Here is a 22,714-nt window from a genome sequence, read left to right as displayed (position 1 = left end):
AGGTTACCCTATTTCCTAATAATTCAGCTTTGTGTTTATATAAAAAGACAAAAGATTGAGTGTAATGGTGAGTACAAGTCTCTCAACCTTTGTTATCTACCAAATATATTTGTTGATATGTCTTATTTGTCTTATGGAATACTGCAGTGTATTTCATTCTTCAAAGAATGCGGCAGGTATTTCAACAGCAACACATATAGAAGTTAAGGTTTCGGCTAACGCCTTCATCAGGATAATTCACATACATATACAAACAACGGACGTGACGTAAAACTGTAACGTAACGTCAAATGGCAAGAAAGTATCAAAATACAAATACATATACATCTATAAGTTACTATCCCAGATACGAAAATACCAAAATTTCCTATAGAAGAAAGGGCAAAGACAATGTCTAGAAGGAAGAAAAGCATCTGAGATACTTTTGAAATTAAGAAATAACCAACATTATACATACATTTTTATGACTCTTCATTTACTGGGTTATTTTAATCTGTCAGCTCACAATGTTGGTAGATAATCAATGGACGGGTATGTCTATGAGATCCGACTGTTGTTCATTACATGTTGCATATTCACAGCAGTTACGATGTAAGGATGGTACTGGTAAATCGCAGTTTACATTCCCTCAAAATGCTGACTCTCGACAGAAAAACACATTTTCAAACGTTATTTTAAGCAGCATATACTTCTGATATAAACTTAAATAGGCAATCCCAAATACTTTCCTGGAGTGCACAATTTCCAACAACAGAAATGTCGCACAGGGGTCAATTTGGTAAAAGGGGTGAATGAGGTAACACAGTGTACACGTACCACGTTTCTTGTTACTTTGACTTGTTACATAGGCCTTGTCTTGTCATATGCATATTATGAACCTCAAACCCTTAGCAGGACAATGTCTCAGAAGATTTTTAATTTTTAAGGTCTTTTTAAAATGTGTGTTTATACATAGTCCCAATTCCATTCCCACTTGTAAAGAATACAACCTGCGGTTTTGGACTACAGTTGGTAAAAATGCCTTGCGATGAATTGGCCATGAAGTGGCGTTTTTCAACCTATTTACCTTGTTACTTACTTTTATTTGCGGTTCATAGTAATCGACCTGGTTGTCTTCACTTATTTCTTAAACTAGAACAAGAGGTCACACATTTATTTTTCAGATAAGATTTCAGAAATTTACATAACTGCTGACTGACATTTTCAATTTTTTTTGACGTTGCTCAAATAGAAATATCGACACGTCAAGCAAGTTGCCCTGTTGGGCAGACATTTTTTGACTGTAAATCTTTCACTTTCTGTTTTATGACCCTTACATGACCCAAAGAGATTTAGGTGATGCCATTTTAAATCAAAACCGATACACCTGATCAACATTTCATTGTACACAGACCGGTCATGATTTGAACAATGTTGGTAGCTCTGGGCGTAGTGATTCCGAATATTTCGAATGTGAATATAAAGTTCAGAATTATTCTTGAATCCGTTACTGCTTTATTTTATTGTTTAAAACAGTAGTCCTCAATTGCTCACACACTCACACAAAACCAAGATTATAAAAATAAATATGCGACTACTTTTTACACGTCCAGAATATTTGATGCGGTCACATATAAATAGAAGGAAAACTCAAACGACGCGAGGTTGAAATTTGGTAGTTGATTTAGAGCTGTAGCCTGTTGCAAAAGCACTGGCTAAAACACTAAGGTACTCTCAAAATACACTGATGTCTCTCTGTCGACACAATTATGACGTAAAGAAGAAATCTACCTGAATATTACAGTATGCAACCGTACTTCAAAGCATACTGATGTAATAACTCATATAATGTTTATTAACTAATATATTAAATAATGGTATTTCGTTGAATTCTTGAGACCAGCTGATGTAAAATGTATATGAAAATGGCCAAAGCACAATTGTTTATACTATTAAATTTTAAGAAAAAACAATCTGCCGTGACTTTTACTTTGAATATAAAAACACAATGCCAGCAAAATTATTTATTTCTCATATTCCAAAATTTGAAGTATCAGATGATCATGAATATTTAAGTAGTTTATATTTGATTACGATATCATTGCGGTGTAAGTTGCATTCTTGTACGGCAAAAATGGATACGCTCAAATTGTGGGGGTAAAATTTCAATTTCACAAAATCTTAAATATAGGCGAGTAGCATACTATTAATATAAACATAAGCTATTCATTTCTAACAAACAATATTATACAGAAGTGTGTAAATGTATGTAAAACACAGCCACAAATAATCGTTCTGACCAAACAAAAAAAGTCACTTTATTGGTATATAAAAACTATAAATATTTTTTTCTGTTAGTTTTACACTTAATTTCTGTCGTTTGATAGAATAGGCCACAATGAGGTATTATATAAATATTGCATTCCTGAGAGGGTGATATGAAAAATGTTTACCGCGAGATATATGAATATCGGCCGAGGCGCCAGCCGAGGTCTATATTCATATTTCGAGGGGTGAACATTTTTCATATCACCCTCTCAGGAATGCAATATTTATTTTATTATACCGAAATATTATAGGGGTCAAAACATTTACTGGAAAATCAACATAATGATTTATTTAACATTAAAAAGTAATTACCAACCAAATCACGAAGACAGAATTAAAGAGTCTTTACTTGTTAGCACTCATAATTTGTGGCGACTTTGCTGTATATTAAGACTTTTTTTGATAGATTTAGTCGGGACGTTTACATATCGCTGTCCCCTATATTTATTCTAATATTTCAACATTGTGTCAGACAGTAACATTCGAAAAACGGCGATAACTTTCTTTTTTTTTCTAAACGAAACATTTAAGTGTGAGCACTCATTTTCTTAGTTAGATCATTTCCAATCTCATGGTGGTAGTTTCGATTCAATAATGGATGAAAAGTTGTTTTCGAAATATTTTGCACGTAGCATAAAAAAGAAAATTCGGCCTGGCTCGCACATGCAAGAGCACCAGAAAAGGGGTAATTTAATCATAAAGTATAATTATATAAGAGCCTCGTCTGAAAGTTTATCGACTCAGTCTTTTAATTTCAATGCGAAAGTATCAATCTCTGAACGGGTGATATGAAAAAATAATATCACATGCGCAGAAAAACAAAATAACGCTGTTGCGCATGTAATTGAAATTATGGATCATATCTCCTACGCAGAAATTGAAAATAACGATTTTGCACATGAGTTATAAAATGTCTGGGGAATATGATATACATTTTTGTATTATTCAAGTTAAACTAATGGGGAATTTGCATTGAACATTTATGTGAGGTATAATAAAAATAGTTTATCACAGGCCGATTGAGAACAATAATATTCTCTTTCTTTCATTTATGAATCTCTTATTAAAAAGCTTTATAAATGGAAAGGCGGTAAAATAACGAACATCTAAGAAATTGCAACCAATTTTACTACTAAAGAATTTACGTCAACATTTTTCTCCAGTAATTTCTCAAAACGTCAGCCAATTACCTCCGCTTCCCTGAAATGATATCATAATCGAAGTAAGTACTAAAGTTGTAGGTCATTCAATTTCGTGCATGTAAAACTATTCATATATTCATTCGAGGCTTGCTGGAAATTCTAATATATATATTGTGTTCAATTTGTTTTAAAATTTTCAAAATATATTATAACAAATTAAGTATCACAGATACAAACTGATAGAAGATACATATATTCATATATGACACATATTGTGTTACTATAAGCCGTAAGACAAACTTTCACAGTGTAAATGGACAACAAGGCCAGACTAGTGTTCATGAGTGAAAACTCTATCAATATATAAGATAACAAGAAAGATATGTATTTAAGTATCGAAGAACTTTGTTTCATTTTTTTTCGACGATGCTAGAAGGAGTGAATGGTGTTGCAAACTTTATTACCTCTCATGAACAGACTCAATCAGACCAATTCTGCTATTATTCTATACTTCCAAAGGATCTTTTTACAGGTTTTATTTGCAAACATATGGCAATAAACAATTATGAGACAGTACATCGAACTTTATTACGCTGATTCCATAAACAATATTTGAGCCGTGCCTTGAGAAAACCAATATAGTGGCTTTGCGACCAGCATGGATCCAGACCAGCCTGCGCATCCGCGCAGTCTGGTCAGGATCCATGCTGTTCGCTATTTGTTTCTCTCATTGCAATAGGCTTTGAAAGCAAACAGCATGGATCCTGACCAGACGGCGCGGATGCACAGGCTTGCCAGGATCCAAAGCCACTATGTTGTTTTTCTCATGGCGCGGCTCATTTTAACTTTTATCCAGAGTCTTTTAAAAATATCCGAAATAAATCCTAAGAGTCAACATGAAATCCAAAATTTTGTCATTTTAAAGATGAAGTTTTATGATAATCAATGAGTTTGTGTAATAATACATTGCAATGCTGAGCCAAATACAGAAATAAATAGAAAGATGCTTACTCACCGTGCTGTTAATTCACAAATAAAATGCATATTTGAACTACAAGGAACGTCGCTCCATTGCCACTGTCCATGATGAGTTAGTCGGAACATTGCAGCACAGTTTTCGTTGTTGTGAAGATTATCAGGCTGTCCGTGACTCCAGTCAGAAAAGTCTGTTGACTTCAAAGCTGCATGACTGTCCATCCATACCCATGACCCTTCTTCACGGACATCAGACAGAGCTATCCAGTAATTCTCTGTTGAAACACAAACATATTCATTTGCAACGTTATTCTGAATTTCAAAGATTAGCATGCCAGTTAAATAAAATCTGGAAAGTAGATCCCTCGGAAGCACAGAGAACAATGCAAACAGTGAAAATTGCAGACTCGATTAAACTGAGTCTGTTTATTACGTTTAACGTAATATAAAACTAAATCCTGAATAAAATTTCGGTTGAACTAAAGTAAAGTCATTGTGATTGTTATAATATGCGAATATAAATTGACCTACGAATGAACACCATGCTGCGTTATAACTTGGAAAATTGTTTTACAACTTAAAGGCACTAGCCTTCAGATCGTTCGACAAAAAAAAATATTTTAGATATCAGGAAATTAATGCTATATTTTTTAAGAATGCTTTGAATTTTAATTACTGACGGAAACACATGAGAATTAGTTGTTTCTACTACTTTTTACGATGAAAGTCGAAAAGCGTTTGTTACGCTTTACTCGGAGTATATTGCCTCGATTATAAGTTACTATATTTAACGCACATTGAACCCAAAATCCTTCATAGCGCGATCTGTAACGGCAGAGGAAAACTTTCCTTGTGCCGCGGTGGTCCGGATTCGATTCCCGATGCGGTCATCTTTTTTGTCTCGTTTTGGCAATTTTAAAAAAGTTTAGAAGCAAAAACACATATTTTGATGTTCATAATATGAGCAGATTTCAATTTGAAAGAAAGATCTTTTTTTAGCTAAAATCTGGCTGTCAGTGCTTTTATATATCCCATTATATTACCTTTATCATTGGCTAATCAAAAACAGATTTTAATCGTCAGACATTTATCTTGATAATAAATCTAAAATTTTGCGAATTTCACATTTTGTAACTTTAAAGAAAGCTACTTAAAGTTTTATTCTGATAAAATGACTTATTCGTGTGCTGCCGGTAATCGAGTTAAATGGTTTGAACTCAAATCATTCTTTAAAGCGGCGGAAAGGTGGCATTTTCCTTCGATTGAATATTTCTTGTAATTCTATGCATTCTCCGATTTTTATGAAAAATGTTCTGCTTTTGGTTCAAGGATGTCGGAAAAGCATACTGTGGTACATAATTATCGATTGTCATGACGGTCTGCATCCTTACGATGGTACATAATTACCGATTGTCATGACGGTCTGTTCTCATACGATGGTACATAATTACCGATTGTCATGACGGTCTGTATCCTTACGATAGTACATAATTACCGATTGTCATGACGGTCTGTTCTCATACGATAGTACATAATTACCGATTGTCATGACGGTCTGTTCTCATACGATGGTACATAATTACCGATTGTCATGACGGTCTGTATCCTTAAATATCATGCTTTCATTTAAGAAATGGTTAACGAAAAACCGTTATCCCGTCTTGTATTGGTACATGATTATAATTTGTTCTTTTATGACAACATTGCATCATTTGCATGATTTTTCTTACATTTCCAATGTTAGTGCATGACACTGATTTCGAGTTATATATTCCGCTACAAAAACTATTCTTAACTAAACACACAGTTTGTTTGCGTTTTTATTGTACATCGTATTTTGTTCGATAATGACATTGATTATTCGAATTAACAACATCTTTATAATTTTATTAACTGGAACATATTATGATAAGCACAAAAATGAATATCGCGAGCTGTTAACGCAAATTTATTCAATTGTTAATGTAAAATTAATCTGGATCTTAAAATAACAGATCATTACACTAACGGAAATAAGAATCTGAAAAAGTATGACAAGACGGAAGAAGTAGTGATGCTTTCAGATAAATAATTTAAGAGATATCTTACTATTCGTTAGTTTTGTCTTTGCCTTTATAAAATCGTTTTCGCTTGCGTCGTTGATCTCTACCAACTTACTGTCCAGTTCCCGGCACATTTGCTGTAAGAAAACCAGCAAACAATTGCAACTGAAACAAAGCTGTCTTCAATGAACCTTTTCACAGTTCTATGTGCGTCTTCAGAGTCGACTTATCTAATTGCTTATAATAAATAAAAATAAAAGAAAGGGTTGGGTGGGTGGTGGGGGAAAGTAACTTTATTTGTAGCATTAGAAACAAATGTCATTCACTTAATACTATATCTAAGAAATTTGGATAAAAAGTAAAGAATATCAACGACTTAGTGACGAAACCCCAATATTTTTCAAAAATCTTGCCAAAATATAAAATCAATTTGACGGATTATCAGATGTGTACTCGTTTACATGTATAATATAGAGATAAGACATTTTTGCTTCAATCTAGCGTTCTTCGTATAACAACACCACGTCAACGTTACCTACGAAGTGTTACGAAATTTGAAACGATTATTAAATGGTGTCACAAGTTTTAAGCATATTCGGTAATCCGTACCAAAGACCAACTGGGAAAATAATTTGAATACGTAAACAAATTCATGGAAGTATGTACAAATGGGGTTTATACATTCCTGCTTTGTATTTTATATAGATGTCATAACTGACTTACAGTCGCACTATGCACTATATTCAGTATCAGACGGATGGTAAGAAAGGTTCATACAAATACCTAGACACAGAACGATGCCGTGCATATTCCTTATATGATATATATCACACATACCAGTGCCCCGATCCAGGTTTCTGTATCATGACTGAAATGGTAGCAGGATGTACCGTGTGTCAAAAATCCAGTTGGACAACCTAAACCTGTTCAAAAATAATTAAAGAAAACACACAATCATGATTTGTTGCAACATCGAATAAAATATCTTGAAATTCAGGTTTCCTAAATGGTGGGAAAAACGTTTAAAAGTATCTGTTATAAAATTATAATACATTTCAAACACGATAATATTTCAAATATGACAAGTAAAGGAAGTTTAACAAAGTAAGAACTATTAAGTGATGAAATAGACAGAATGTCTTATAAAATGACCGTTTAAACTATATGACCGAGAAAAAACATACTTGTCTCAAATATAGTTGCCACCAGCAGTATTATCCATTTCCCCCAATCCATGACTATTCTTTTACAAAATTAAAACTGTACTAGTATGACACTCTTGTAAGCTCTTATCAGTAATCTCTTATCACAGTCATGGAGTTTACGAGCAGCTAAATGTTTCAAAATTTAGCTTGAGTTATGATAACTTAAAATGTATTAAAATAATGTAATTATCACTTAAAGAGCCTGACCTCCAGATTTGGCTAAAAATAATCTTTCTTTCAAATTGAAGTTTGGTCATATTATGAACATTAGAATATGAGTTTTTGTTTCTAAAATATTTTAAAAATTCAAAATCAAGAAAACAAGATGACCGCGTCGGGAATCGAACCCCGGACCGCCGTGGCAATAAAGACATTTTTTCCGTCGTCGTAACCAATAGCGCTACAGCGGAATTAGTGAATTATGACTTCGAAATATAGATATTTATGATCGAGACAGTTTACCTGGAGTAAAGCGTTACAAATGCTTTTCTATTTTCATCGTAAAAAGTAGTAAAAACAATAAATTCTCAAGTGTTTCCGTAACATATAGTGTGTCATAATTAAGTTTTAAAGCCTTCTTAAGAAATATAGCATTCATTTCTAGATATCTAAAAAAAAACTTATTTTTTTGGTTGTCGAACGATCAGGCGGCCAATCCCTTTAAATAGTACTTTGTGTACTATGCATGATTTTACTTTTGTTCAACTGTTTTTGCAATTAAAATATTCAATATTTCATCTGACATAAACAAATTCGTTGCAAAGACATGCTTTACAACTAGTATCTATACGCACACAAATATAAATTTGATAATGTTCTGACCTATATATCACAGTCAGCTGAACCATACTGTCCATGAGAAAGAAAGCTAGATCTTATGTGACTTTATGTTTAATGTGATACGGTACACGAGTAGGTATATACTGTCATACTCATACCGTCATATATTTTCCTCAGTAGCCGAAGAATAAAGACGTATCATCTATAGAAACGGCTTTTTTATATTAATAAAACTAAGACAAGACCCCACGTAGTTAATATATAGGTTATTATTACAAACTTCAATTTAAAATGAATCATTCTATAAGACATAATATCCAGCATAGCTATTTCAAAAACAACAACAACAACAACAACAACAAAAATGATCTAGACTGGTTTCTACATATATATTCTTTCGGCTACCATAGCAGACTAATACGTACCATAAAAACGGGGGTCGCTATTACTAGTAGAGTGCCAGTTTCGAAAGATCTAGACATGCTGGACAAAAGTACCAAATTTTGTAAAACGATAGCTTGGGACAGTATAAGACTTTTGGCTGTAAGGGCCAAGGTCACAGCTCTTTTGAATTCTATTTTTAGAACATTCAAAATGGCCGCCATTAAAACAAATAGCTATTTTAGTAAAAGTGAGTTTTTATCTTATTCTTGATAAATATTTACGTGTAAACTGATTCATACCTACTCTTAGGGTCAAGTGATACATTTGCATAAAGTTAGGTCATGCCACATAACAGTCTGTCCGTACATTCGTCCGTACGTATGTTAAAAATGTCTTCTTTTTTAAAACCATAAGCTTTTACGTACATACATTATAAGCCTTGTAATGTGCTGCTTGATCTCGATTGATCTAGAGGTGATAAATATGTGTAAAGACTAATTTTTTGTAGAAGATATGTTCTATTTTTTTCGTTCGTCCGTCTGTCTGTATGTCTGTCTGTCGCAAAATCGTTTCCGCTCTGTATTTGTAGTCATACCGAGACCACGGTAGCTTGGGACAATATAAGACTTTTGGCTGTAAGGGCCAAGGTCACAACAGTAGCTTGGGACACCATAAGACGTTTGGCTGTAAGGGCCAAGGTCACAGCTCTTTGGAATTCTATTTTTAACATTCAAAATGGCCGCCATTAAAACAAATAGCTATTTTAGTAAAAGTTAATTTTTATCTTATTCTTGATACATATTTATGTGTAAACTAATTCATACTTACTGTTAGGGTCAAGTGATATATTTGCATAAAGTTAGGTCATACTACATAACGGTCTGTCTGTATATTCGTCCGTACGTACGTTAAAAATGTCTTCTTTTTAAAACCATACGCTTTTACGTGCATGCACCATAAGCCCTGTGATGCGCTGCTTGATCTCGATTTATCTAGAGGTGATAAATATGTGTAACGACTAAATTTTTGTAGAAGATATGTTCCATTTTGTTTCGTTCGTCTGTCTGTTTGTCTATCGCAAAATCGTGCCCGCTCTGTATTTGTAATCATAATGAGACCACATGTGGAACGCAACATCAGTTTTATATTACTGTTGTACATCAAACGATATAAAGGCAGCATTTCATGTCCGCTAGGGCCTCAGATGACATGCAGATGCCAGTTCCATTCATCCTTCTATTGAAATAAAGCTATATTGGGAGACATGGTTCATGTTCATTTATGGTTTTGCATGATATACATGTATCTGATAATAAGCTTTGTTCTTTTGTTTTTGGTAGTTTTAGCATCGCATTAACACAACTCTAGGTCATACGGCAACTAAATAAGCTTTGTGATAAGCTTTGAAATTTCCATAATAGAACACATATTACATATATTTATATAAAATCTCTATATTCAAATAGTTTTATTTTGATATAGTTAAGTATCAATATGGTCATATTTATTTGCATGTATCTTGAAAAGCTTTATTGTAATGGAAAAATAAAACGTTTATTTGATGATTATGTCTTTATTTACTGGTTTATTGTTATAATGTATCATTTAGAGGTGTTTACATGATTTATATGCACCCTTACTTCGCTTTTTGCATGAACAAATAGTTACCTCAAACAAAATTTAACATTACTTGCATCTGAAAGCTTTGACCACACAGGACATTTTTCCTGTTCAAATTATCAAACCGAAGTCTTCTGGTGTGACACTTTTCATGTTTATCCCGGTCACATATCATGCTAGAGCCTTCTGGTACAACAACATTTTTGTTGGGATAAGTCACTCGTCAAGAAACTATAGGTAAAGGAAGCGGTTGTCTAGAGTTTAAGGTGTCGGCTACTCAACCCAGAGTTTGATACCGACTTGGATCATAACCAAGCTTTCTCAAATGACACCAGTACTCGATTTTCCAGGAAAAGGATTCGAGTGTGGTTTAGATAAGCTTCTAGCTTTCATCACAATTGAGCTTAAAAATAAATTAGTATAAACTAAAAGCTATAGTTATTCATATAGACAAGAGATGGAATAGATGTATGCACATGATTTTTTTTAACATAATGATTCATTTTTAAGTTAAAAAGCCTCTTCTTTTATATAGATATTCTCTTCTGTATGGTGATTAAAAGCCTAAAGGGGATATAGATAGATACAGAATGCTGACATTTATAACAAAATCTCCAAAATGATTATGCTATTTCACTACAAATTATATCATCAGAAGTATATGCACATTTATGACATATTCCTTATGAATAAATGGAATACTATGCACCAAAATCATAAAGCATAATGAAAAAGCCAAAGTCTTGATTGCAGCATACATGTATTGCCTTTTAAATACTTAGAAATGTCCCACTTAGATCAATGACCTCAGTTCCTTCTTAAACGACGACAACATGTTTTAATAGATTGAAAACAACATACACTATTTACACCAGCAATAAAAGAAATTGGAGACACTATTTTCCCTTTATCTTCAATGTTAATTTAGTATGTTTTCATCACACTGGCTTAAAATGGCATTGTTCGGGCAATTAGTTAATTTATTTCAGATATACTTACATTAATTGATGATGCATAATTCATTTATAAGCATAGCATTCTTTCCACACATGTAAAATGCATAAGCTGTTATACAATTATTATCATTACATTGATTAATAAAGCAATTTGCAGTTAATAATGCTATGAAATGACCTTACATCTAATTCTCTAACTTTGAAATAACCCCTAGAATGCAACGGCCCCGTTGACACATAAAAATATAAGGCAATCTGACCATTAAAATCTTTGCCATAAGATAACACATTTGTTTTAGGTGATACAGGTACATGTAGCAAATGGTGCTCTCTATACAAGACATTAGGAAATAGGTACATGTATCAAACATGATTTTGAATAGAAATTAAGAAAATGTTCCCCTCAACGAACTTTAACAGTTGTTCAACATGCCTCAAGTATTTTTCAATAAGATATTTTGTCACGTCTGTTTAGGTGAACTGCACTGTGTTAAAATTCCATCATGTTAAAACCCAATACGGCAACTCTAAAAAAAGAGAATATGCATAATTACGTGATTGGAAAAACACTTCTTTCAGTACTGCACATGTATTTATCATTTTACATAAAGGGGAGGTAATAAAAAAGAATGGACGCAGTAATATTTTATACTTTGTGAATTATACTTTAAATACCTTTGAAAAATAGGTTATAAAAAAGTATCAACAATAAGATTTAACAAGTTATTACTATATTTTATGTTCATAACAGCACATGCGGCAGTCACATAATAAACAAAGCCATTGTGGCCCTTTAAGCAGTTAAAACAAATCGTTTTTATATATTTTTTTTTTTTGCATTTTTAACAGGGTATTTCAGGAACAGTCACTTGAATATTACAAAAAGCAATAGGTTTTTAACAATTTATAGAATAAAAAATGTCAAAAATCTTAAAAAACCTTCAAAACAGCTGTTCTGATATATATAGTTTTGCGACGGACGGACGGACAGACAGACGGAACAAATAATAACATGCTTCACCCAAAAGTTGGTCAAACATTTTTTTTTCAGCTGCACCAATACATAATTAAAGTCAAGCTGCACATTACGGGGCTCATCTTATAGTTATAACCACAAGGGTACTGTTTATTAACGGCATTTTTGACGTACAGACAGACGGAATTACAGACAAACGGACGTGAAAATTGACATCACTTCCTGCAAATGTATCACTTAACTCTAAGAGTAGGTATGAACTAATTTACACATAAATATGTATCAAGAACAAGGTAAAAACTAACTTTTACTAAAATAGCTATTTTTTTAATGGCGGCCATTTTGAATGTTCTAAAAATAGAATTCCAAACAGCTGTGACCTTGGCCCTTACAGCCAAAAGTCTTGTATTGGTCCAAACTACCTCTGTGCAAAGTTTGGTACTTTTGTCCGGTCTGTCCAGATTTTTCAAATTTTATGAAGAATTGGAACTAAGCTATACCGCTATCATACACCGACTAACTACCGCAGACGCCTAAAACGTACCACCAAAACGAGGGTCCAGATTACCGACATCGTACAGCGTAGGACTACCGGAATTTTTTATTTTTTCTTTGTATCTGGGGGGAATTTGAATGCTTTTTATTTTTTGCAGAATTTGATTTGAAGTGTAAACTTTCATTTATGTTATTAACAGAACGGTATAAAATCAGTTAAACTAATAAGTTAAATCATTCATATGACATACTAAATAATATTACGCAACAAATTACAGGTCTCCATAAAATTTAAAAACAAAACCAAACGTCTCGTGTGCAATAATGTTCTAAAATCATAGTTATCGCAATTTGTTGATAAGAAAATCCTTTTCAGACAATTAAGGGATCATTACTCTCCAAAAATACGTTCTAGTTTTGATGGTTGCTCGTCGCGGTAATTACCGAACTCAGTTTTTAAAACTTAATTAATTACTCATTTCTATGCTACGGTATTTAAAGCTATTTTACTACGTCTGCATTATGCGGCTCCGGCATTCTAGAAGTCTGAAAACCACGGGTCTGCCACTGATGCGTTTTGTAGACTTTTCACCAGTTACTTTCACTGTGGCACTACGGTAGTTCTGAACTTTTTCCATGAAATAAAAAATTTCACTGTGGTAATCAGAAATAGTGTACATTTATACACTACGGCAGTAATATTTTAAATTGATATTGCACATGGAACATACATATATACACTGTGGTAATTCTCCAATCTGACTGAAGTATTACGCTACGCATAGGATCTGAGAACGACCTATTCATAGCCTCGTTCTGACGACCCTTTCACTAGCCAATAAGAGCCTAACTTACAACATCTTGCAAATCTACCTGTAGCCTTGACTTTTGATATTTACAATTCTTATATCAGATAGCCGGCTAGCTCAGTCGGTAGACCACTTGCTTTGTAAGCGAGGGGTCCCGGGTTCGAGCCCTAGAATGACTGCACAGTTTTCTTACTCTTTGACATTCGAACAAATTAAAAAAAAGACGAATGTGAATGGGTCGTTCTCAGATCTTCGTTTAAAAGATCAAGTACTTTAGTCAGATTGGTAATTCTCTACAGAGCGCTTCATCGTTTTTACGCCGCAACGGTAATACATATGCACATATCGCTTCTTCCAACTGCATACTAGACGTGTGTAAATTTATCCAGTACGGAAGTATTGTACTTTTCTAATTTAAAACTCAAGAATGAATTTAAATTATCCCAACGTACACAATGGTAATTTTGACTTTGAGCTCCATGCATTATGCATTATAATGCATGGATACTCTGGAATGCTTTATAAATGCTACAGTATCCAGTATTTCACATGTGCCTTTGTATACTCATTATATTAATTTATAGTCCGGATCCGTAATGTAGGAGATACATTCGCGCACTTGTAATCTCTGAATCCTCTCACTGACGGAGGTTCGCAGGTTCGAGCTGTGCTACCGACTAGGATTTTTATGTGAGAAAGTAGGCAGTTGCTTACGGACTTTGGCGTCTAGTACTGGTCTTTCCCAGGAACGATGGTTAGTTGAACTGACTGAATAATATAACCGGAATAATGTTGAAAATGGCCGTAAATGCAAACAAAAACAGACAAAAACATAATGATTTGTTTCCAAAACCGTACATGAATGTGCTTTCGGTGAAATGAGATCTTACAATTCTTCATTATATGATTAAACAATTGATACCTTAATTGTGACTTTAAAAAAAAGTATCAATGGAATACAGCTCGCAACAGTTACTGGGATACGCTCTAATTTAGATATAATGCTATTGATAAATTCAGATATTTTAAAATCTGTTTGAAAGTCAGTAAGGCATAACAAACTAAGAAAAAAAAACACTTTTAGCTACTATTAAAAGTTTTACCACGAAGTGTCATTCGACATTTTTGAGTTTTGTTTTGGCACTTGCATCATATACACCACAACAACAGATTATGAATATGAATGAACCTTAATAACATATAGTTGACGCGTTTACATGGTCCGATCCGCTGACATAACTGGTAGGTGACTAAAAGTAAAATGCAACAAAAACATTTTATAACAGAAAATAATAAGATAAAATAATAGAATTAACAACTGAATGAAAACACTACAATACAAGACATTTCGTAATAATCTAAAGACCCAGTTTTACTCGTCCTATTACTAAGAACTATATATATAGCAGACTTTTGTGAGAAACTTGAATTTTAAGGCAGTGCCATAGTGTAGTTATACATATTAAATGAAATTAAGTGCACTTCCACAGTGCTGAGAAAGTTACCCCGCGAAAGGATTATACTAGTAATCAAAACTTATCCTGTAAGCATTATTTATTCCCCCGATTACCACAGTAGTTTAATGCAGGGCATGCGAAACTAATGAGAGTGCCGCAGCGTATTAATACATATTCACACAAAATAGCATGTACTGCCACAGTGATGCAGTGGCCGTTTAAATATGTGACTTTCTACCGGCTTGAGAATTCGATCGCACCGACAGAGCTTTGATATTTGGCAAGATTATTTCTTATTTTCATCCAGCTGCACTTACAGGCTTCTGTGGTTTGTATATTATTGGATCTATCTGTTTTTACTGGCTGAGCATGTGAAACAGTGACAATACTTAATCCTGTACGAAAAATGATACAAGGACATACCACTCTTGTAGTTATCTGCTGTCCCTTAACAATTGCTGTGCCTTATTTGAGTTGTATATTCCGACCAAGTCCCAAAGTTCTGTATGGACACATTATTTCAAGCGACTTCCAAAGTAACAGTCAAACTTCCGTTATTGGGTATTCTTGTCTTAAGCGTTTTCAGCTTTGTTTCTAGTAAAACGGTTAAACATTATAATTAAATTGGGAAATACATTTTAGTTTTGCATGCTTTGTAGGCAAATAAAACACGGTTTTGAGTTCAGATGCGTCGTAATCTAATCACGAAGCCGAGATCTACGTCCATTCTAACACGTTCGAATAACACCAGGAAGGGATACTAATCTGGAATCATTTTTAGGCGGAATTTCCAAAAGTAGGTCTTTTTTACGAGACATGTTTTAATCGAAAAGACAATACATGGTAATATACTTCTTTGTTTATATAAAAGAAAATCTTAAAACTGTTAGAATGTATAGTGTCATACATTTTATATTGTGTGATTTTAGAGCCGGAGAGATTGGTGCATGAAAGACTGGTTTACACCCGTGCAACTAAATGTTGTTTAACTTTATGTAACCTGTTGTCTTTTAATTATATAATTAAGTCAATACTTTATAATTTGCGGCATGCCAGCAAACTTGAAATAGAGCAAATTTCAGCCAAAGCCTATAGAAATAAACAACAATATTCACAAAACAGCGTGAATTCGAATCCCGATTTGTTTACTAAGATTTACATAGACTGGTCAGTGTTGACTGCAGCAGTCTTGTTTTTGTTTTGAAACCGTCCCCTCGATTATACAACACTTTAAATGAAAACTTTGAAATGACCCCTTGCTCCTGATAAGATTTGTTGAGTGTGAGAACCTCATTCTAAATATGAGGGCATTTATAGAACGGCTTGAATACTTTGTTCTGATATCATTCTCTTTGAATGGCAAAGGTAAGTCGTACTTTTTGTGTAAGCTCGCGGCCTTTTCAGTCGAGATAATGCAAAAAGACGCTATCGCATTTAACTTTGACTTTCAAGCGGAAACCTACAATAATCACTGTTTCCGAAATTAGTATATTGTGTGATTGTAAAATACTTTACTTACCTTAAGTTAGATAAATGATGGAATGAGGATAAGACTTCATAAGGATTTGATATTTCAAACGTGATAGAAAATTACAGTACACGTTTAAACAGTATGCCTTTACATAGAATGTTTTATCGGACATTTAAAGTTCCATAAAGCCTTAAATTTTATATTAAAACATAATTATGGAAAAGCTGTCCAAAATAAATGGTATACATAATTACAAGGGTTGAAAAACACTACTTTTTATACTGCACATGAACTTTTACAGACAGAAATATGAAGGGAGGTAATAAAATACAATGGTTTCAATAAAACTTTCTACAATGTCAATTAATATTTAAACCTTTGACAAATATTCAAGAAAACAAGAACTGGAAACAGGATTTACTAAGACATTAATATATTTTATGTTCATAACGAAAAATGAGGCAGCCACATTTTAAACAAAGGATTATGAGCCTTTAAGTTCTTTATATATAAAGTCTACATATTTTTTCAAGTATATTTTATTTTTAGCTTTGTGCTGTCCAAGTGGTTGGATGACACATGGAACAAACTGTTACCACTTTAGTCACGATACAGAATCATGGATTGGGGCTCTGGTATAAAATTTCAGAATATTGCTGTTGTTTTATTCAACTACAAATCTAAATTAATTTGATGTTTTAATAATCAAACATCTGTTTGATCTACTGCATTAAATCTGGTAACATTTTTAATGAATAAACCCAACGTTTAGGTATTTAGTCAAACCAGTGTAAGCGGTCTTTTCTATTAAGCAGCTACATGTCTTAAGTGGCCATATTTACTGTTATCCATTCTTTTAGAGCAAGGTAACCTATATCTGGCAATAGCCTGTCTTAAAAGTCCACTTCGCACCTTTCCTTGACTGCCTGCTTAAGACAGATTTTACTGTACAATGTTATTTAGCTATATAATTTTAGATAAACTAGTCAAAACTTCACCTTTAGTATTGGCAATATCTTTTACGATACATAAGTACAACAAAGTCAAGATATCATTTCACATATTTTACGAGCTCTAACTATTTTGTAAAAGGTCACAATTATACAGATGCGTTGTGTTTACACAACAAGACAATATCTTTAATAAGTATACAGGTGTGTCATACTGAATGTGCTTATGTGGTCAAATATCAAATCAAATATAGTTATTACGGGATAAAGAAGTTATATTTTTGTCATGATTTTACACTGCTTTAGAATAAAATTCTCTCCTTTGCAAATTCTAGAATTTTATGAGCATCTTTGTGACATTTTTTTTTTAATTGGCGGAAATCGTAAAAAAACATTAATAATAAATGATGTCATAGTTTTAAACGATTATTGTTGATGTTATACATGTACTCATATGAAAGATATTGCCAGAAATATCGAGACGGCGTCGGAAGTTTCGATTATATATGTCTGCGCTCTACATACTTGATAATGTACTATTTTGTCTGTTCAAAACGATCTTGCAACTTTACTTTATGAGCAGCTTACTTAGTTCGAAGATTTATTAAAATTCATACACAATAACTGGCACCCCAGAAAGAAACCGTTATTGCAAATCAGTACGTTTGAGAACAGTGCTAACAACAACCTGATTTATGCATTCTCATCCATCAGATGTTCGTCAAAATCCCGAGACGAACCACGGTAGACCTCTGGTATGCGAGAATGGATTTATGTTTCACAGATTTCTTAACGAAGCTGTAATATTGCGACCACAAAAACTTAAAATACAAATAAGATCTATTTTGATAAAATTATTTATCTTAAAAGGTTTTAAAAATTTAATATAGGCAATTTTACACGCGTTTAGAATAAAAAGATTTTTGTGCTTTATCAATTTTAAAAAAATATGCCTTTCAATAAGATCATGACAGGAAGATACGACCAAACATTTCTCATTCTCACAACGACAAATCACAGTTCATACACTACAGACAGCTGTACATGGAGGATCTTAACTTATTTACGAAATGCCATTATGGTCCAGTAAACTGAATCATCCATACTTGATTTAATTTCAGACTACGACCATTTGAATGAAAGTTTCCCAAAGTTTCTCAAATGTATCTGTCGTAACAAATTTCTGGCACGTCGAAATGCAAAATTGATATGAAAGAGAAACTCTAAATTTTCTATGATATTATACATTAAATATGACAGTAACTTATCACTGATATCATTGCGTTATATTTGACTAATGAATTCCTGTATTTTTTTATTTATTAGTACTTCTGTCGCGAATATGGGGGCCAACTATTAGAAATCCAGAATGCAGCTGAAAACGAGTATATAAAGGCGCAAGTAAAACTTCAAAATAGTAAGTAGTTATCAGTAGTAATCATACATTACAATCTAGTCATACAGAAAAGAAAGCAAGCATTACATAAAAGTCATACTGAACAGTAAGCATGCAATACATAAAAGTCATAAAAACAGAATGTATGCATTACATACTAGTCACACAGAACAGTAATCATACATTACAATCTAGTCATACAGAAAAGAAAGCAAGCATTACATAAAAGTCATAAAAACAGAATGTATGTTTTACATACTAGTCACACAGAACAGTAAGCATGCATTACATACTAGTCATACAGAAAAGAAAGCAAGCATTACATAAAAGTCATACAGCACAGAGTTTATGCATTACATACTAGTCACACAGAACAGTAAGCATGCATTACATACTAGTCATACAGAAAAGAAAGCAAGCATTACATAAAAGTCATACAGCACAGAGTTTATGCATTACATACTAGTCATACAGAACAGTAAGCATGCATTACATACTAGTCATACAGAACAGTAAGCATGCATTACATACTAGTCGTACAGAAAAGAAAGCAAGCATTACATAAAAGTCATACAGCACAGAGTTTATGCATTACATACTAGTCACACAGAACAGTAAGCATGCATTACATACTAGTCATACAGAAAAGAAAGCAAGCATTACATAAAAGTCATACAGCACAGAGTTTATGCATTACATACTAGTCATACAGAACAGTAAGCATGCATTACATACTAGTCGTACAGAACAGAAAGCATGCATTACATAAAAGTCATACAGAACAAAAATGATGCATTACATACTAGTCATACAGAACAGAAATAATGCATTACATTCTAGTCATACAGAACAGAAAGCATTCATTACATAAAAAGGCATAAAGAACAGAGTTTATGCATTACATACTAGTCATACTGAACAGTAATCATGCATTACATTCTAGTCATACAGAACAGAAAGCATTCATTACATAAAAAGGCATAAAGAACAGAATTTATGCATTACATATTAGTCATACTGAACAGTAATCATGCATTACATACTAGTCATACAGAACATAAATCATGCATTACATAAAAGTCATAAAGAACAGAATTTATGCATTACATACTAGTCGTACAGAACAGAAAGCATGCATTAAATAAAAGTCATACTGAACAGAAAACATGCATTACATACTAGTCACACAGAACAGTAAGCATACATTACATACTAGTCGTACAGAACAGAAAGCATGCATTACATAAAAGTCATACAGAACAAAAATGATGCATTACATACTAGTCATACAGAACAGAAATCATGCATTACATTCTAGTCATACAGAACAGAAAGCATGCATTACATAAAAAGGCATAAAGAACAGAGTTTATGCATTACATACTAGTCATACTGAACAGTAATCATGCATTACATACTAGTCATACAGAACATAAATCATGCATTACATAAAAGTCATACAGAACAGAAAATATGCATTATATACTAGTCATACTGAACAGTAATCATGCATTACATACTAGTCATACAGAACATAAAGCATGCATTACATACTAGTCATACAGAACAAAAAGCATGCATTATCTACTAGTCATACAGAACAGTAATCTTACATTATATACTGGTCATACAGAACAGAAAGCATGCATTACATACTTGTCATAATGAATAGAAAACATGCATTACATTCAGTCATACATAAGAGAAAGCATGCATCATCTAATAGGCATACAGAACAGTAGTCAGGTTGTCTATACTAGTTATACAGAGCAATATTCATGGATTATATAATAGGAAGTTAAAATCGCCATACCCGCCTCAGTAAGCTAGTGGTAGAGTGACCGCTTCGAGTGCGGGGAGGTTATGGGTTCGCTCCCTAGCCTTGTCATACTAAAGACGTGTAAAATTGTACTAATAGCTTTCTCGCTTGGCACTCAGTATTAAGAGAATAGTGCTAGGTTTTGGTATGACGGAACTGGGTAAGGTATCATGTCAAGTGTCTCATTGTGATCTTCCAGTGAGCCAGCACTATAAATTATATCATTGTGCTAAATGCTACAGGTAGACGCCGTCAATTAATATATGTCTGAAATATTGTTGAGAAGACGCTTAACACAAACACAATATTTTTGATTCACACTCTCAAATTTAAAGGGAAGCAACCATTAATCATCTTATATCTCAATTCATTTTAAGAAAATTTCTGGATCGCCCTGTCCGACGCCGAAGAAGAAGGCACGTGGATATGGATGAACAGCAAAACACCTCTTTCATCTACTGGATTCAGCGACTGGGCGCCAGGGGAACCTAACAATATGGGAAGAAACCAAAATTGTGGCTGTTTCTACTTGACACCATATTTTAAATGGGACGACTGTCTATGTCACGAGAATCATAACTATATATGTGAAAAGCCTGACGGGTGAGTTGTAAAAAATGAGTAAAAAGTATGGTTTAGGCAAGCCCATCGGCATTATATTTTTTTTACCTATCTATCTTACTACCTCTACATTTCACAAAACTGAAAGATTTTAAGTTATATTCTGACACGAAGGTAGATTTGAAGTTATATTCCTACATCAAGAAGGTAGCATGTGAAAAAAATGAAATAAGAAAGTACAAAGAATCAAATTGTTTTGGATCATATTAATGAAATTGTCAACACTTAAATCATGTCACAAAATTATCGGGCACATTTATAACAGATACTTTTACAAATTCTTTTCATCTAAATAAAATGTGTTTAGATGTCATAAATGGACAATTCACCCTTGACAGGCATAACGCTTGATTGATAACTCAAAACACATCTGTGTAGAGATAATTCTAAAAGAATAAGTGGTTTGCCCGAAAAAAAAATTGTATCCCATGATCTTTGTGAATGCGGCTGAAAAGGCATGTATATCTTTCTTAGACAGACACCTTTTTTCATAACAGTTAAGTAATTTACGTATTAGAATATACAAGATCCATACCCCCATTAGGACTAACTTATTTCTCACAATTAATTGATAATCAAAAACGGACTTTCATCAACTGTGCTTTCGTTTTGCTTTAAATGCCTTTTCTTTTGCAGATCAGGAGAGATTATCGGTTGAAGGCGTACTTTTTGAATCGGACACCTTACATATCATATGATTTTTAGTATAATTTATCCTAAAAATAAAATTTAAGAAAAAGTATTATGATTGTAGATATATATGTAAATAAGACATTTACATAATGTACCACTAATCGTGTTATTTAAATTGACACGATTTTTATCGCAAAGATATGTTCTGCTATACTGCTAATAAAATTTATTATTATTATTATTATTATTATCATTTGTATTCTTATTCTTACTATAATTATAAAAATCAATGACAGTTTAATCATAATAAAACATACAAGAGCACCGCATTGCGGAGCAATATACACCCGAAGGTATGACATATGACCCATAAGTGTGACCTTGACCTTGAAGTGAGCCATCTGAAACATACACTCTTCAGACCGTCTCGATATAGTGAACATTTGTGCCAAGTGTCTTTAATATCCTTCCAGCAGTTCAAGAGTTACAGAGTGGACACGAAACAAAGACATGTGACCTTTAACCCCTAATTGTGACCATGCGCTTGAAGCGAGCCATCCAAAGCATGCGCTCTGTATGTCGTCTTGATGTGGTCAACATTTGTGTCAAATTTCTTTGAAATCCTTCAAGGGGTTCAAGAGTTACAGAGCGGACAGACGAACATCGGCGTCATAAC

At 33.2% G+C, this 22,714-nt stretch overlaps 2 protein-coding genes across 2 annotated transcripts; one reads left to right on the top strand and one right to left on the bottom strand.

Annotated features, from left to right (window-relative positions):
- Positions 1-3,417: 3,417 nt before the first annotated feature.
- On the bottom strand, positions 3,418-7,799 carry LOC123547857 (perlucin-like). Its single transcript, XM_045335103.2, has 5 exons — positions 7,651-7,799; positions 7,304-7,389; positions 6,513-6,603; positions 4,465-4,699; positions 3,418-3,507 (listed from the first exon to the last, which is right to left on the bottom strand). Exons 1-5 carry the CDS (start codon positions 7,700-7,702, stop codon positions 3,486-3,488), a joined length of 486 nt encoding a protein of 161 aa, XP_045191038.1. The 5' UTR covers positions 7,703-7,799; the 3' UTR covers positions 3,418-3,485.
- An 8,636-nt stretch (positions 7,800-16,435) lies between these two features.
- On the top strand, positions 16,436-22,152 carry LOC123547856 (perlucin-like protein). Its single transcript, XM_045335102.2, has 5 exons — positions 16,436-16,513; positions 17,169-17,254; positions 18,896-18,986; positions 21,162-21,387; positions 22,042-22,152. Exons 1-5 carry the CDS (start codon positions 16,450-16,452, stop codon positions 22,061-22,063), a joined length of 489 nt encoding a protein of 162 aa, XP_045191037.2. The 5' UTR covers positions 16,436-16,449; the 3' UTR covers positions 22,064-22,152.
- The last annotated feature ends 562 nt before the right edge of the window (positions 22,153-22,714 follow it).

Source organism: Mercenaria mercenaria, chromosome 9, assembly GCF_021730395.1.
Source record: "Mercenaria mercenaria strain notata chromosome 9, MADL_Memer_1, whole genome shotgun sequence".
NCBI lineage: Eukaryota > Metazoa > Mollusca > Bivalvia > Venerida > Veneridae > Mercenaria > Mercenaria mercenaria.
This window is presented reverse-complemented; position numbering and strand designations above follow the sequence as displayed.